The sequence below is a fragment of the Pipistrellus kuhlii genome, unplaced genomic scaffold (genome assembly GCF_014108245.1).
Source record: "Pipistrellus kuhlii isolate mPipKuh1 unplaced genomic scaffold, mPipKuh1.p scaffold_m20_p_2, whole genome shotgun sequence".
Classification (NCBI taxonomy): Eukaryota; Metazoa; Chordata; class Mammalia; order Chiroptera; family Vespertilionidae; genus Pipistrellus; species Pipistrellus kuhlii.
Window position 1 is genome coordinate 168,539,760 of NW_023425515.1, and position 13,385 is coordinate 168,553,144.

General features: G+C 50.2%; 1 protein-coding gene across 3 annotated transcripts in view; it reads left to right on the forward strand.

Annotated features, from left to right (window-relative positions):
* Positions 1-390: 390 nt before the first annotated feature.
* Positions 391-13,385, forward strand: part of KDM4A (lysine demethylase 4A) — a 42,500-nt gene continuing 29,505 nt past the window's right edge. Inside the window, exons 1-7 of one of the 3 annotated variants that reach the window (XM_036446508.2) lie at positions 391-539; positions 3,145-3,322; positions 4,450-4,625; positions 7,637-7,751; positions 9,206-9,399; positions 12,088-12,137; positions 12,872-12,975. In XM_036446508.2, coding sequence (XP_036302401.1) covers positions 3,185-3,322; positions 4,450-4,625; positions 7,637-7,751; positions 9,206-9,399; positions 12,088-12,137; positions 12,872-12,975 — 777 coding nt within the window. In that variant the 5' untranslated portion in view covers positions 391-539; positions 3,145-3,184. Of the gene's footprint in view, positions 549-708; positions 821-3,144; positions 3,323-4,449; positions 4,626-7,636; positions 7,752-9,205; positions 9,400-12,087; positions 12,138-12,871; positions 12,976-13,385 lie in introns of those variants that run through there. The other 2 variants (XM_036446509.2, XM_036446507.2) reach the window with 2 other exon arrangements.

A 13,385-nucleotide genomic window follows, 5' to 3' on the forward strand; every position in this document is an offset into this window, starting at 1 on the left:
GCCCACCTTTGCATCGGAAGCACCCTGCAGCAACCTCCCTCCTCGCCCTTCCCCTCCCAGCCACCCCAGTTCTAGGCACTCGACCCTTCCCCTCCCAGCCACCCCAGTTCTAGGCACTCGACCCTTCCCCTCCCAGCCACCCCAGTTCTAGGCACTCGCCTCTTCCTCCCCTCATTAGCTACGGGCGCCGGGTGCCTGCCTATGAGAGGCCGGCGCCGCACGGAGCCGTGATGCTCAGTGGCCGCGGCCCCGAGTGGCACCGCGCTTCCTCCTGGCAACAGCCCGAGCGGGTGCTCATAGGCGGAGCCGACTGCTACGCCCCGGCTTGGGGGCGCTGGCAGCGCGTGCTCATTGGTTGTCTGCGGGCTTATAGGCCGGGCTCTGGGATTGGTCCGCTTTGTGGGGCGCTGTGCGGCTGCGCCGGGGCTGACTTTCGGGGAGGCGGAGCTCTGTTCCTCGCTGGACGGAAAAGCCGCGAGATCGGCCCGGGGGCGACGGCAGGAGCTGGGTCTTAGCCCCGCCGGGCCGGCGGGCTTCGGGTGAGAGCCGGAAGGTCTGGGGATCTGTGTAGAGTTGCTGCTGCTGTGGCCTTGACCGTGAGATCCGGTGGGGGAGGGGGGGAGGGAGGGAGTGATGGGCGCGGTTCTCACCCAATGGGAGCGGGAGCGTCTAAAACCGCGCCCTGGGATTGGCTCTTTCCAATTTCTTGTGGCCAATGGCCGTCGGGAAGGGGGGCGGGTGTACTGGGTAGTATTTTCTTCCTGCGGCCGGGCCCCCCTCGCCTGGGCGGCGGGGCCAGGAGGGGCTGGGCCTCTGCACGGTGAGGTTTGGGGATCTTGGGAGCCGATACCCGCTGGAGCTGCGGCGGAGTGGGGAGGGGGCGGGAGTTTGAAGCGGTTCTCGGCAAGAGCCACCTTTATGGGGTGGTTACGGACCGGGCCTAGTGCTTAGCGTTTTGCTTGCATCATCTGAGTTAATCACAGCAACCCTGCCAGCGAGGAGGCTGGGACCCCCATCTTACTGCAAGGAGAAACTGAGGCTCTGGCACCTCCCGCCAGCCAAGGTCACACAGCTCGTAAATCATGGCAGAGACCGGGTCTGCACTTCAGAGTTTGCTTTGGCTCCGGAGCGCTGCTCGGGAGCCGCCGGGCTTTGTTGCTGGATGGGAGCAGGAAGGTGTTCGGGAACCGGAGCTTTCCCCGGGGGGTGGGTTGGGGGAAGGGAATCCGAGGGTCGAAGAAAGGAAATGAGCCACGGGAGGGGAGGGCGAGGAAATCAGTTATTCCAGTTACCGAGCGCCTCCTCGGTGCGTGCATTGTTCTAGGTTCGGGGCACACAGAAACGAGTTAAGTCCAGAGGCGATGGGCCGGAACACTGTTTTCACGTGGTGGTGTGTTTTGTTAACATTTGCACCAGTAAGGCACTTTGTATTCTTTTGAAAAGAGAGGGTCTCGGACATGGAGTAAACTTCAGGTTCCTCTTCCATCGGACCCGCCCCTCTCATGGGCTTAGTCTAGGACTCTAGGTGGAGATTGTTGTTATGTAGGCAGCGCAGAGCGATGGAAGGAGCACCAGGAGTGCGTTACTGCTCTGTGGGCGAATTTCCTGGTATGTAAATCGGGGATAATAGTATTCCGCCATGCAAAGGGTTGGCCAGGTACCTGAAAAGCACCTGGGGGGCGGGGGGGCACAAGTGGAAGCGGGAGAGAGGTGTGCGTGTGAGTGGGGAGGCGGGAGGGTTGTCTTCTGTCTTCCCTTAGACACTCCTGCTCCAGGCTCTCGCCAGTCTTTCGCTAAATTGCTGGCAGGTTGGAGGCAGTTTCCTCACTTCTGAGCTTCCGAGCTCCCCAGGGGATTCCTGGAGCTGAAGGGCCATGGCTTTGGGGCCCAGGTTGGGGGAGTTCTAGAATTTCCTTTTGCTTCTTAACTGGCTCCTTTGAGCTGATATGCTTGGTCCCTGTTCAGTTGTAATAGCCTTTTGTGGTGCCTGCTGGTGGGGGTGTAACCCACGAAGCTGGAGGCCTCATCTAAACACTAAGTATTTCCCCTTTTCTAATCAGTGACGAAGTTTGCCCCGTGTGGGCAGTTTATTGCCTGTTTAAATTTTGTCCTTTGAGTTCTGGGTACAGTGCAATCACACCGGTCTCTAGCTTGGCTTCATTGAGTCCTGCTGAAACCGCGTTTTGGTTTAGATAATAGTTTTTAAAATCATAGCTCATGCTACTAATATTAAAGAACTTTTTTTTGTATGTGTTCTTTCTTTTTAAAATTTTATTTATTGATTTGAGTGAGGAACATTGATTTGTTGTTCCCCTTATTTGTATATTCATTGGTTGCTTCTTATATGTGCCCTGACCGGAGATGTATCAGGATGATATTCTAACCAGCTGAGTTACCCAGCCAGGGCTCAAAGTACTTTAATTACTACATTAAACTTTATTTTGTAATCTTGTAACTAAGTAACTTTCCTTAGGAATCTGTAATCCTATTTTAAAGCTGTTCCTGAGAACAGAGCCAGCCCTTAGGTTGCTTTTTAAATGTGGTTGTAGTAGATTATGTTTAATGCTCTGAAAAGCAATTAGCAAGGTGTGAATAAGGGAGCAACTTGAAAAGGGTGAAATATGGCACCTGTACTGTTAAATAGGACCAACACTCAGATAGTTACCATTTCCTTTTATTAGCTTAAATAATGTCTCCATTTAACTAAGATTTGAATACAAGCAAGGCTGATACATCAGGTTCCTTTAAGCAGAGCCTTGTCTATTTCTGGTTCATTTAAATAATGTATCTAGAGGCAGATTCCAGGTGTGAAGTCTTTTTTTTTTTAATCTTCACACTAGGATATGTGTTGGTGTTTTTCTTCCTTGATTCTAGAGAGGGAGAAACTTTGATATGAGTGAGAAACAGTGATAGGCTGCCTCCCCTTAGGGTCTTGGGTTCAATTACCAGTCAGGGTGCTTTGGGGTCCCAAGACCCTTTCGGTGCACGGCAACATGCTCTAACTACTGAGCACACCTGCCAGGGCCAGGTGTGAGGTCTTAACGACTTCTTCAGAATTTCTAAGTTATCATTTACTGTTTTCAGCACTGGCATCCCCAGCATTTAATTTTAATGACAACCCTATGCTCTTATGAATTTCTTCAGATTCCTGTCTGACCAAAGTGACCTGGAAAAAGGAGGGAAAATGGCTTCTGAATCTGAAACGCTGAATCCCAGCGCTCGGATAATGACCTTTTACCCGACTATGGAGGAGTTCCGGAACTTCAGTCGATATGTTGCCTACATTGAATCCCAAGGAGCCCATCGGGCCGGGCTGGCCAAGGTGAGGGGTGGGCTTGTTGGGCAGTGGCTTCTGTGACCTGTGACCTGTGACCTGTGACCTGTGACCTGTGACCGGGCAGCAGGCAGGCTTCCTGAGTGAATGTTGGGAGAACTGAGTTTTACTGAAAGCCAGGCTGGGTGATGAGCTGAGCCTGCCATCTCATTTGCAAGTTAATTGCTTTCATTAGCATCTGAAGCATTTCTTTTAGGGCGGGGGAGAGCTGCCTGGAGTCCTTAAAAGGGATGCTCAGAGCCAGGGTGTGGGGCCGCTGCTGTGGTGCCTCCCCCTCTGGTGGAGAAGGTGCTTGAGTGTTTTATCTGTCACTGAGTATGCCATTAGACTCCCCTGATCTCGTTTCACTCCCAGCCTGCACTCTGATAGTAATTGGGCTTCCCGTATGGACTCTGTTCAGTGAGAGAGAATTAGCTCTTCAGCCGCCTCTCTCGGTGCCCACAGAAGACACCGAGGCTGCCGAAACCGTTTTTTGGCTCAGTGGACAGAGCGTCGGCCTGGGGACTGAAAGGTCCCAGGTTCGATTCCGGTCAAGGGCATGTACCTTGGTTGTGGGCGCATCTCCAACGGGAGGTGTGCAGGAGGCAGCTGATCGATGATTCTCTCTCATTGATGTTTCTAACTCTATCCCTCTCTCTCCCTCTCTGTAAAAAAATCAATAAAATATCTTTAAAAAACCCCACAAAACACCAAGGCTGAGAAACAAGTATTACTTATCTTAGTGCATGGCCACCAGGCAGCTAGTCAGTGGCAGAACTAGATCAGGTTAGCATGACAGTGTGACTTGCTGCATTTGGATGCACATTATTATTATTTATTTATTTAAAATATATATATATTATTGATTTTTTACAGAGAGGAAGGGAGAGTGAGAGAAATATCGATCAGCTGCCTCCTGCACACCTCCTACTGGGGATGTGCCTGCAACCAAGATACATGCCCTTGATCAGAATCAAACCTGGAACCCTTCAGTCTGCAGGCTGACTCTATCCACTGAGCCAAACTGGTTAGGGCTGGTTAAAGCAAAGTAACTTTTTAGTAAAATGGACTGTTAACGTCGGATAGCAGCCTACACACAGGTTTCCGACCCGTCTCCATCTTCGTGTTCCCTGCAGGTGGTTCCTCCTAAGGAGTGGAAGCCGCGAGCGTCCTACGATGACATTGACGATCTGGTCATTCCTGCTCCCATCCAGCAGCTGGTGACCGGGCAGTCTGGGCTCTTCACCCAGTACAACATACAGAAGAAGGCCATGACGGTTCGAGAGTTCCGCAAGATCGCCAACAGTGATAAGTGAGTGGAAACACGTTTCTTCCTGTATCTGTCCTAGTGTCCGGTACTCAACGTCTCCTCACAGCCGTCTTCAAGACTGTGCTGCTGACTGATGACCGGGGTCCCAGCTCCATCTAGCTTCTGTCTGCCTCTCTGACCTTTTCCTGGAAGCATCTCCTCCTCTCAGCACCTTGTCCCAGTCTACCCTGGACCATAGTCTCACGTCAAGTAATCCCATTGTTTTTCCATCAAAAGTAGAACCATTTTCTGACTCCTGGTAAGTTGCAGATTTCCAAAGGAGAACTCTGGAGTTGGCTCAAAAGGAGCTTTTGCCAGATGTATTGATAATCACTTGCTTATCTAAAAGGCCTCTGTGGTTTAATCTCTTCCTTCTGGGTCCTTCTGTCTTTAATCAGCTCAAAATCCTCCCTACCCATAAAGCTGCTATCTCCTCTCCACTTGTTTGCTTGTTTGTTGTTAATTCCCACCCAAGGACATTTCCCCATTGATTTTTAGGGAGAATGGAAGGGCGGGGGAGAGGCAAAGAGAGAGAAATATTGATGTGAGAGGGACAGACACATCTATGGGTTGCCTCCTATGCCCTGACCTGCAACCAAGGTACATGCCCTTGGCGGAAATCGAACCCAGAACCTTTTAGTTGATGCTCTGTCCACCAAGCCAAGCCGGCCACGGCTTCTTTCCATTTGGACATTAGCAGAGTGTGAATGAACTGCCAAGCTAGTTGCTGTTTTCTGACTCCATTTTTCCTCATGTGTACATTCCTGTCAGTGTTAGAAACGTCTTTCTTTGTTGAGGCCCGCTGTTTTCAGTTGATTTTGTAACATTTAGCTCTCATCTGATCTCCGCAAATAAATTTTGTCTTCCCCTCATCAGCTCGCACTGCTCTTTCTTAATCCTTTCCCTTGGATCTCCTCCCTTCCCGTGCCACTCCATAACTTTGAGTTTCCTCAAGGGATTCCTTTTTCCCCTCTTGTTTTCTCCTGAGCCTTAATGGATCTGCGCATGTCTGATTTCAGTCAGTCAGACATGCTGTGCCTTCTCTGTGAATGAGCCCAGAGCTGGATCTGAAGCTTGCCAGTCCTCACACTTTGGGGACGTGACTTCATGCGCTTTATCATCTCTCTCTCTCTCTGTCTCTCTCTCTCTCTCTCTCTCTCTCACATATCAGATCTCACTCTTTCTATTTCTATGCTTTGCCTTCTTTTCCATTGGCTTATCACGATTCTAAAATATAGTCTTCCAGTTTTATTGACAGCTTCACGCTTGAACATCTACTAGGATAGTGCTGGCCAGCTGCTGTGTACTGTGATCGTGTCTGAGCAAGCATGTTGGAGAAGTGTGACATGCTCTGTGGACGGAAGGCTGTGTCACCCTGTGTCTGATTTCTGTCTGTGCAGTGTGTCTGTGGGCTGGCGGCACCAAGCACACCTGCTTTCTGTTTCACGTGGGCTTCAGCCTCCTGTGCCTGTCTCCTCTTCTTGTCAACATATGGTAGGCCTTTTCTCCTTTCACAATTCTGCCTTTCTTTTTAAATGAACCGGCCCGAGTCTTTCCTTTGCATCTGAAACACAACAAAGTCTTACCCCTGATTGCTGTCTGCATGGTCAGCAACACCCAGTGGGTGAAAACCTAAATGTATAAAGCAGATCAGTTGGAGGTGGGAAAGTTATTTATACTTAAAAGGGAACTTTAGAGTTCTAAACATTGTTATTCACTAGGTCGGCATTGACACGTAAGCCAGTGTTGAAAGGAAGATTTGTTTTTCCTCACTCATCCCATCATCCCCACACAATTTCATGTTGGTCTCTGCTTCCACTCTTGATCCACTCACGATATGTTTTTGCCATTCGCGTTATCACGTGTGTTTTCAAATACCTTTTAGGTTTACATAGTGTTCTTTTAAAAATTGCTGTGGAATCATCTTTAAGTGGTTTTAAGTGGTTTGTAAGCCCGGTTATTTGTTGAATGCCAGCCGCTGCATTGGGTGCTGGGAGTGTGGCCGGGAGGGCGGGACACCTGAGCCTCCGGAGCCGCTTCCTTCACTTACGTTCAGGGAAGCGAGCCGGGGCCAGGCCTCCGCTCTCCCCAGGCTGTTGGAGTTTGGTTGTCTGGGGACATGCAGTTGACCTTGATTATTATAGGAGTGGGGTGTCAACTCACCACCCCCACCCCCACCCTGTAAAGTCCAATTTGCCTATAACTTTAAAAAAAAATATATATATTTTTTATTGATTTTTTACAGGGAGGAAGGGAGAGGAATAAGGATTTAGAAACATTGATGAGAAACAGCTGCCTCCCGCACACCTGCCACTGGGGATGTGCCCGCAACTAAGGCACCTGCCCTTGATCAGACTGGAACCGGGACCCTTCAGTCCGCAGGCCAATGCTCTATCCACCGAGCCAAACCAGTTAGGGCTTGCCTATAACTTTTGACTCCCCCATATCTTAACTACTAACAAATAACCTCCTGTTGACCAGAAGTCTTATTGGTAACATAGTCTATTAACCCATTTTGTAAATGTATTATCTACTGTATTCTTATAATAATAAGTAAGCTAGAGAAAAGAAAATCATAAGCAATTGAAAAGACATTTACGGAAAGTAACCCGCATGTAAGCGGGCCTGCACAGGCCCAGCCCGGGTTGTTCACGGTCAGCTGCATGGGGTTTGCAGTTCTTGGATCTCACAAATTTGTAAGCTGTTTTCTCCCTGAGGGGCCAGGCCACTTCTGATTCTGGCGGGGTGTACAGCTTTAAGTCGATTCTCTTCAAAGACTTGAAGATAGCCTGCTCCTAAAGGAAGGTGCACTTCTATCTCCATGTCAGCACCTTCCGGGGGCCCGGAGCTGTGGGAGGGATACTGAGGGGGGTACTGCCTTAAAGCCTCGAAGGTCGAGGTTATGACATCTTTGTTTGAAATACCTTGCTGTTTCTGGAATAGGAGATTGTGTTTTGTGCTGTTCAAGAATTGAGTCCCTTCGAAGTGGTTAAAACTTCTTTTACGTTTGCCAGGTACTGTACCCCACGCTATAGTGAGTTTGAAGAGCTTGAGCGGAAATACTGGAAAAACCTTACTTTCAACCCCCCGATCTATGGTGCAGACGTGAATGGCACTCTCTATGAAAAGGTGAGACTCTGCGTTTTTGTAGTTTTGTAACGAAATGACGTTTTCTTTTCTGCCCAGCGCGCAGTAGGCCCCTCAAAGCTGCTTGCTGAATGGGTGCCGCGATCCATCGCCAGCTGATTGCTGTGCTCGCTTCACTGGGGGTAGTTTTGCATGTGACTGACTGTTATTCTCCCACGCGACATGTGAATCTGGTGATGTGGTGTTCTTTGCAAGGGCTGTTAGAATAGTCTGTGGGTGGTAGCTGATGAGTTCTTGAAAGGGTGGGATCACAGTAAATGAATTGTTGGGGGAGAGGCAGTGTGGTTTCTGCAGAAAAAAAGATCGCTGACTATAATCTGAGAAAAGTAACATATATTTAAGAACTACAGCTTACTTCGATTTTCAGAACCAGCAAACAAGATTCTATAGCCAAAGCGGTTTTAACCAGTTGCACTGGTGTGGTATGTGAAAGGAAGGAATGCTTGGAAGGGTTTTTTGGATGATTAAAAAATTTGTAGCACATTTCAAGGATCATCACTCAGATGAGTCCCAATGTTTTTGTAAGTTATTGGAAGGAAGGGGTTTTAAAAAGAGGACTCCAGTTTGTTGATGAGTGTTCTGGGTGGTGGGGAAGGGAAGCAGGGAGATTTTGGTGGGAAGATGCTGAAAGGACCTGGGATGGGGAGACACAAGCAGGGAATCATAATCCATCACGCGCCCACTGGGAGGTGGGCGCCTCGTTGACCGTCACGACTCAGAAAAGGACGTGGGTGACACTGCTCAGGGGAACGTGGGGCTAGAAAAGTCACAGGCCGATTAAGTTCATTCTCATGTGTTATATTTTTATGGTTTAAGAGTTTTTTTCCCCCCCTTATTTTGACATAAGTTTCCTTAGCTTCAGTTCAAAACTCTTTATAGTGGGGTTTAGAACAGGTGGCTGTCACCTTGTTATCCATTTTTCTTTTCTTTTTTTTTTCTTTTTTAAAAATATATTTTATTGATTTTACACAGAGAGGAATTGAGAGGGACAGAGGAATTGAGAGGGACAGAGAGTTAGAAACGTCGATGAGAGAGAAACACTGACCAGCTGCCTCCTGAACACCCCCCACTGGGGACGTGCCCGCAACCAAGGTACATGCCCCTGACCGGAATCGAACCCGGGACCCCTCAGTCCACAGGCCGATGCTCTATCCACTGAGCCAAACCTGTCCCGGCTTGTTATCCTTTTTTCATATACGGAGTGGTATTTGTCCCTCAGAGGTGCCCTGGCCCCATTCCCCGTGGTGGCGTGACGGGTGGGCGAGGGCTGCCGTGGACTTCCTGTCCCTGCGGTCTGACGTGATTCCGCATCTGTGTCGGAGGGGACATCTGTGGCGGAGGGGACGGCGCCCCTGGGACCTGCTCCGTGATTTGCAGGTTCGGAGCCTCGGTTTATAGTCATCGTCACGTGCCCTGGACTGTCGTTCCCTTTGCAGCACGTGGACGAGTGGAACATTGGCCGGCTGCGAACGATCCTGGACCTGGTGGAGAAGGAGAGTGGGATCACCATCGAGGGCGTGAACACCCCGTACCTGTACTTCGGCATGTGGAAGACGTCCTTTGCCTGGCACACGGAAGACATGGACCTGTACAGCATCAACTACCTGCACTTCGGAGAGCCCAAGTCCTGGTACGGTCAGCCCGCCGCGGGCACTGGAGCTTCCGGGAGGGAGTGGGGCTTCTCGGCTCTCCCGTGCCCAGGAGACGCCTCCAGAGCTTGTTAAAATGCAGACTCGGGTGCAGTAGGCGTGGGGTGGGAGTGGCATTTTACATTTTAAACAGACTTCCAAGTGACGAGATGCCGTCGGAGCTCTGCTGCTCAGACTGCCTGTGGAGAAGCGGGCTTCAGAGGGCAGGGACTTGGTACCACTGCGTGCAGCGTGCGCTGGCCGAGTGGCGGCGAGCCACAGCGGCTGCTCCCCCCTCTCCACCGCTCTCCGGTTTCTTTTTCTGAGCAGGCCCGAGGCATTGCCTAGAGGCAGACTTCCAAGGCTGGAGTCCCGCCTTCAGATGATAGAAAGCTTTCTTTCCCTCGTGGGAAAAAATATTTGGTGAGCAACAGTGTGTGCTTAACACAGAGGAGATGCAAGGCTGCTCAGCAGATGCTTCCTGCTCTCCAGGATGATCTCAGTCTAGCTGGGGAGTCAAAGCTGTGTTCTCTCTTCTCCCCCTCCGCTGGCCCATCATTCCGGTCAGCACTAAGTGAAGGTGCTGCATTCCACAGCAGGGAATAAGGCAGGTGAGGTAGCTGCCCTCACAGACAGGAGATGCGGAGTGTGAGGAAACAGCACGGGGTGAGGAGAGCTCTGATGGGATTTGGTGGATGCTGTAGGGCCATGTGGGGAGGGCACAAGAGAGGGTGTCCCTGAAAGGAGGTGACAATGAGGCTGAGACCTAGCAAATGAGAAAGAAGTAGCTGAGTAGCTGGGTGGGACAATGGTGGGTTCAGGAGAAGGGATGCTGAGGGAAGTGTGTCTAAGTGATTAGAAGACCCGTGCAAAGATCCTGAGTTTAGAGACAGCACAGTGTCTTGAGTGAACTGGAGGAAGTGCATAGTGGTTTGGGTGCCGGGTACTACGATGGAAGTGAGAGAGGAGGCCCGAGGGGCAGCATGGGCCAGGCCAGGAGGAGTCCTGGACACTGGACACTGGATCCACCTTCCTGCCCTTTTCCAGCACCTAGCAGGGGTCCTCAAACTTTTTAAAGTGGGGGCCAGATCACGATCCCTCAGAGAGCTGGAGGGCCGGACTATATGAACTACTAATTCCTACTGTAACACCTCGGCTGCGCTCACTGCCCAAAAAACCTGGCGGGCCGGATCAGACTCCTCTGCGGGCCGCAGTTTGAAGACGCCTGACCTAGAACCACATCCCTTCCCAGGGGTTTTCCTTTATTTATTTATTTATTTATTTATTTATTATATTTTTATTGATTTTGTACAGAGAGGAAGGGAGAGAGATAGTTAGAAACATCAATGAGAGAGAGTCATCGATCAGCTGCCTCTCTTGCACACTCCCTACTGGGATATGCCCGCAACCAAGGTACATGCCCTTGACCGGAATCGAACCCAGGACCCTTCAGTCCCTAAGCCGACGCTCTTTCCATTGAGCCAAACCGGTCTCGGCCCTTTCTTCAGAGTTTCTAATCTTCGGGTAAAATTTTTGACCTGCTGCCCCATTCCCTCAGGTGGCTCGGCGTGGAGACTCTGTCAGTGTAGCTTTTATGTCTTCACCACGTTGACGCCCAAGTTCCCTGAGAACGGGTTTCTGTTCTCACGTCGAGCAGGTTTTCGGTTATCACACGCCCTCCCCGGGTCAGGAGGTGCGACCTCCAGGGTCCACGGGCAAGGCGGCCCCAGTGCTTTCCTTGACAGACATTCCTCCGCTCCTCGTCTGTTTTGTTTCATAATGAAGCTTTCGGGAAGTTTTCGTTGTGGAATAATCTTTAGACTTGATTACAAAGGCTAAAATAGACTTACTGTGCATTTCAGGATATATAGTAGTTAAGCAAAAGTTTTGAATAGTCTTACATGTTTTTTTGGTCCTTTGTTTTTATTTTTTTTATTTATTTATTATTTTTATTTTTATTTTTTATAAATATATTTTATTGATTTTGTACAGAGAGGAAGGGAGAGAGATAGAGAGTTAGAAACATCGATGAGAGAGAGTTATCGATCAGCTGCCTCCTGCACCCCCCCCACTGGGGATATGCCCGCAACCAAGGTACATGCCCCTGACCGGAATCGAACCTGGGACCCTTCAGTCCCCAAGCCAACGTTTTATCCATTGAGCCAAACCGGTCCCGGCTGGTCCTTTGTTTTTAATGAGGAGCAGTTTCTGTGGTGTCTGGATGGAGGAGTAACAACTGGGTAATCAGTATAACTGGAGCAACAGCAAATATGGGACCAGGTCTAATCCATTTTTTCTTGTTTTCCATTCTTTATCCTGTCACAGTTAGGCCATCAGGTCTGCCAGAGCGCTTTAATGCCCTCCTTCTTCCATTTCATTTCATTCCACTTCATTTCATTTATGACATCATGAAGGAGAGCAACGTTGAGTGCACACCTAAGTCGTGGCTCACAGAAAACAGCGTGTCTCATTAATGAATCTAAAGGAGGAATTCACTCACACTTCTCTGTGGGCTCCCCACTGCTCTGCCCAAACTGTCTCTTCATTTCTCCGGGTTTCTGTTCTCGTTTCGTTTCTGTAGTTGGGAGGTTGAGAAACCTGCTGCGTTGAGCTGTTTTGAGAGTGGGAACGAGCCCCTTCCGCTCCTGTCCTGTCCTCTGCTCACGTCCCATGCTTTTATGTGGTTGCAGGTACTCCGTGCCCCCTGAGCACGGGAAGCGGCTGGAGCGCCTCGCCAAAGGTACTGACTCCTCCACAGCCGGTCAGCCCGCTGCGAGCTGTGCTCATTGCTCTGGCGGTCCATTCTCTGTGGTCAGGTCCCCCGTGTCCTTTCTCAGGCCTGCAGGTGGGGGGAAGCCAGAAGGCCAGGTTGGTTATCCTCATGGAGCAGCTCAAAGCAGAGCCTCTCCCCACTTTGTCCCGGGGAGGGACTCCGGAATTCCCCCTTAGCCTGTCTTTGCCTCGGTTCTCGCAGGCATGGATTTACTTGACCGGAGATCGAATACCAGTCATACTGGGTCTCAGTCTTCTGCCAGAAACCCAGACGTTCAAGTCAGGATTGAATTATTTAACGCTTTGACTCTTTTAAGTGGACTTTGATAGATTTATTCCTCCAGAGAGCCCGCTTCAGGAGAGCGTGGGTAGTCTGCTCCGTAGTAGATATGTTACTAACAAAAGACTGAGGAGGCAGCTGAATGGAGAAAGGTCCGAGAGCGTTCTAAAGCTCTTTATCAGAAAGAGGCTGCTCGGGCCATCTCAGTTCCCCAGACAATTTGATCACCCACGTGACGGCCTGCCCGGGAGAGCCCAGAGGGTCGTTGCGGAGACTTAGAGCTGGGCTGGAGCGGAAGGATCCACCGAGATCACCTTGTGCTTCATCCCCCGCTCTGTCCAGACGAGGGGCACGGGGCGGGATGCTGGGTTACGGAGCATGTGTGGAGCGCCGCTCACTTGTGCCCATTTCCAACTAAACAGGCTTCTTCCCAGGAAGTGCCCAGAGCTGTGAGGCTTTTCTCCGCCATAAGATGACCTTGATTTCCCCTTTAATGCTGAAGAAATACGGAATTCCCTTTGACAAGGTGAGCTGACTTTACATATAGAAGTCCTTAGCCTTGTGCGGAAACCACCCTTTCTGGCCTGTGTTTCACGGAGCTTTATTCTAGTTCATTCCCCTGTGCCAGGTGTGGGCCAAAGCGAACAACACTCTGATATCAGGTTGCTAAAGGTGGGGCTGCTCTGCCTTCCCGGGACTGGGTGAGAGTCAAATCCCCATGAACAGAGTTCCTCTGGGACAGGGTCGGCAAACTCATTAGTCAACAGAGCCACATATCAACAGTACAACCGCTGAAATTCTTTTTTTTTTTTTTTAAATATATCTTATTGATATTTTACAGAGAGGAAGGGAGAGAGAGAGAGAGAGAGAGAGCTAGAAACGTCAATGAGAGAGAAAAACATCGACCAGCTGCTTCTTGCACACCTCCTACCAGTT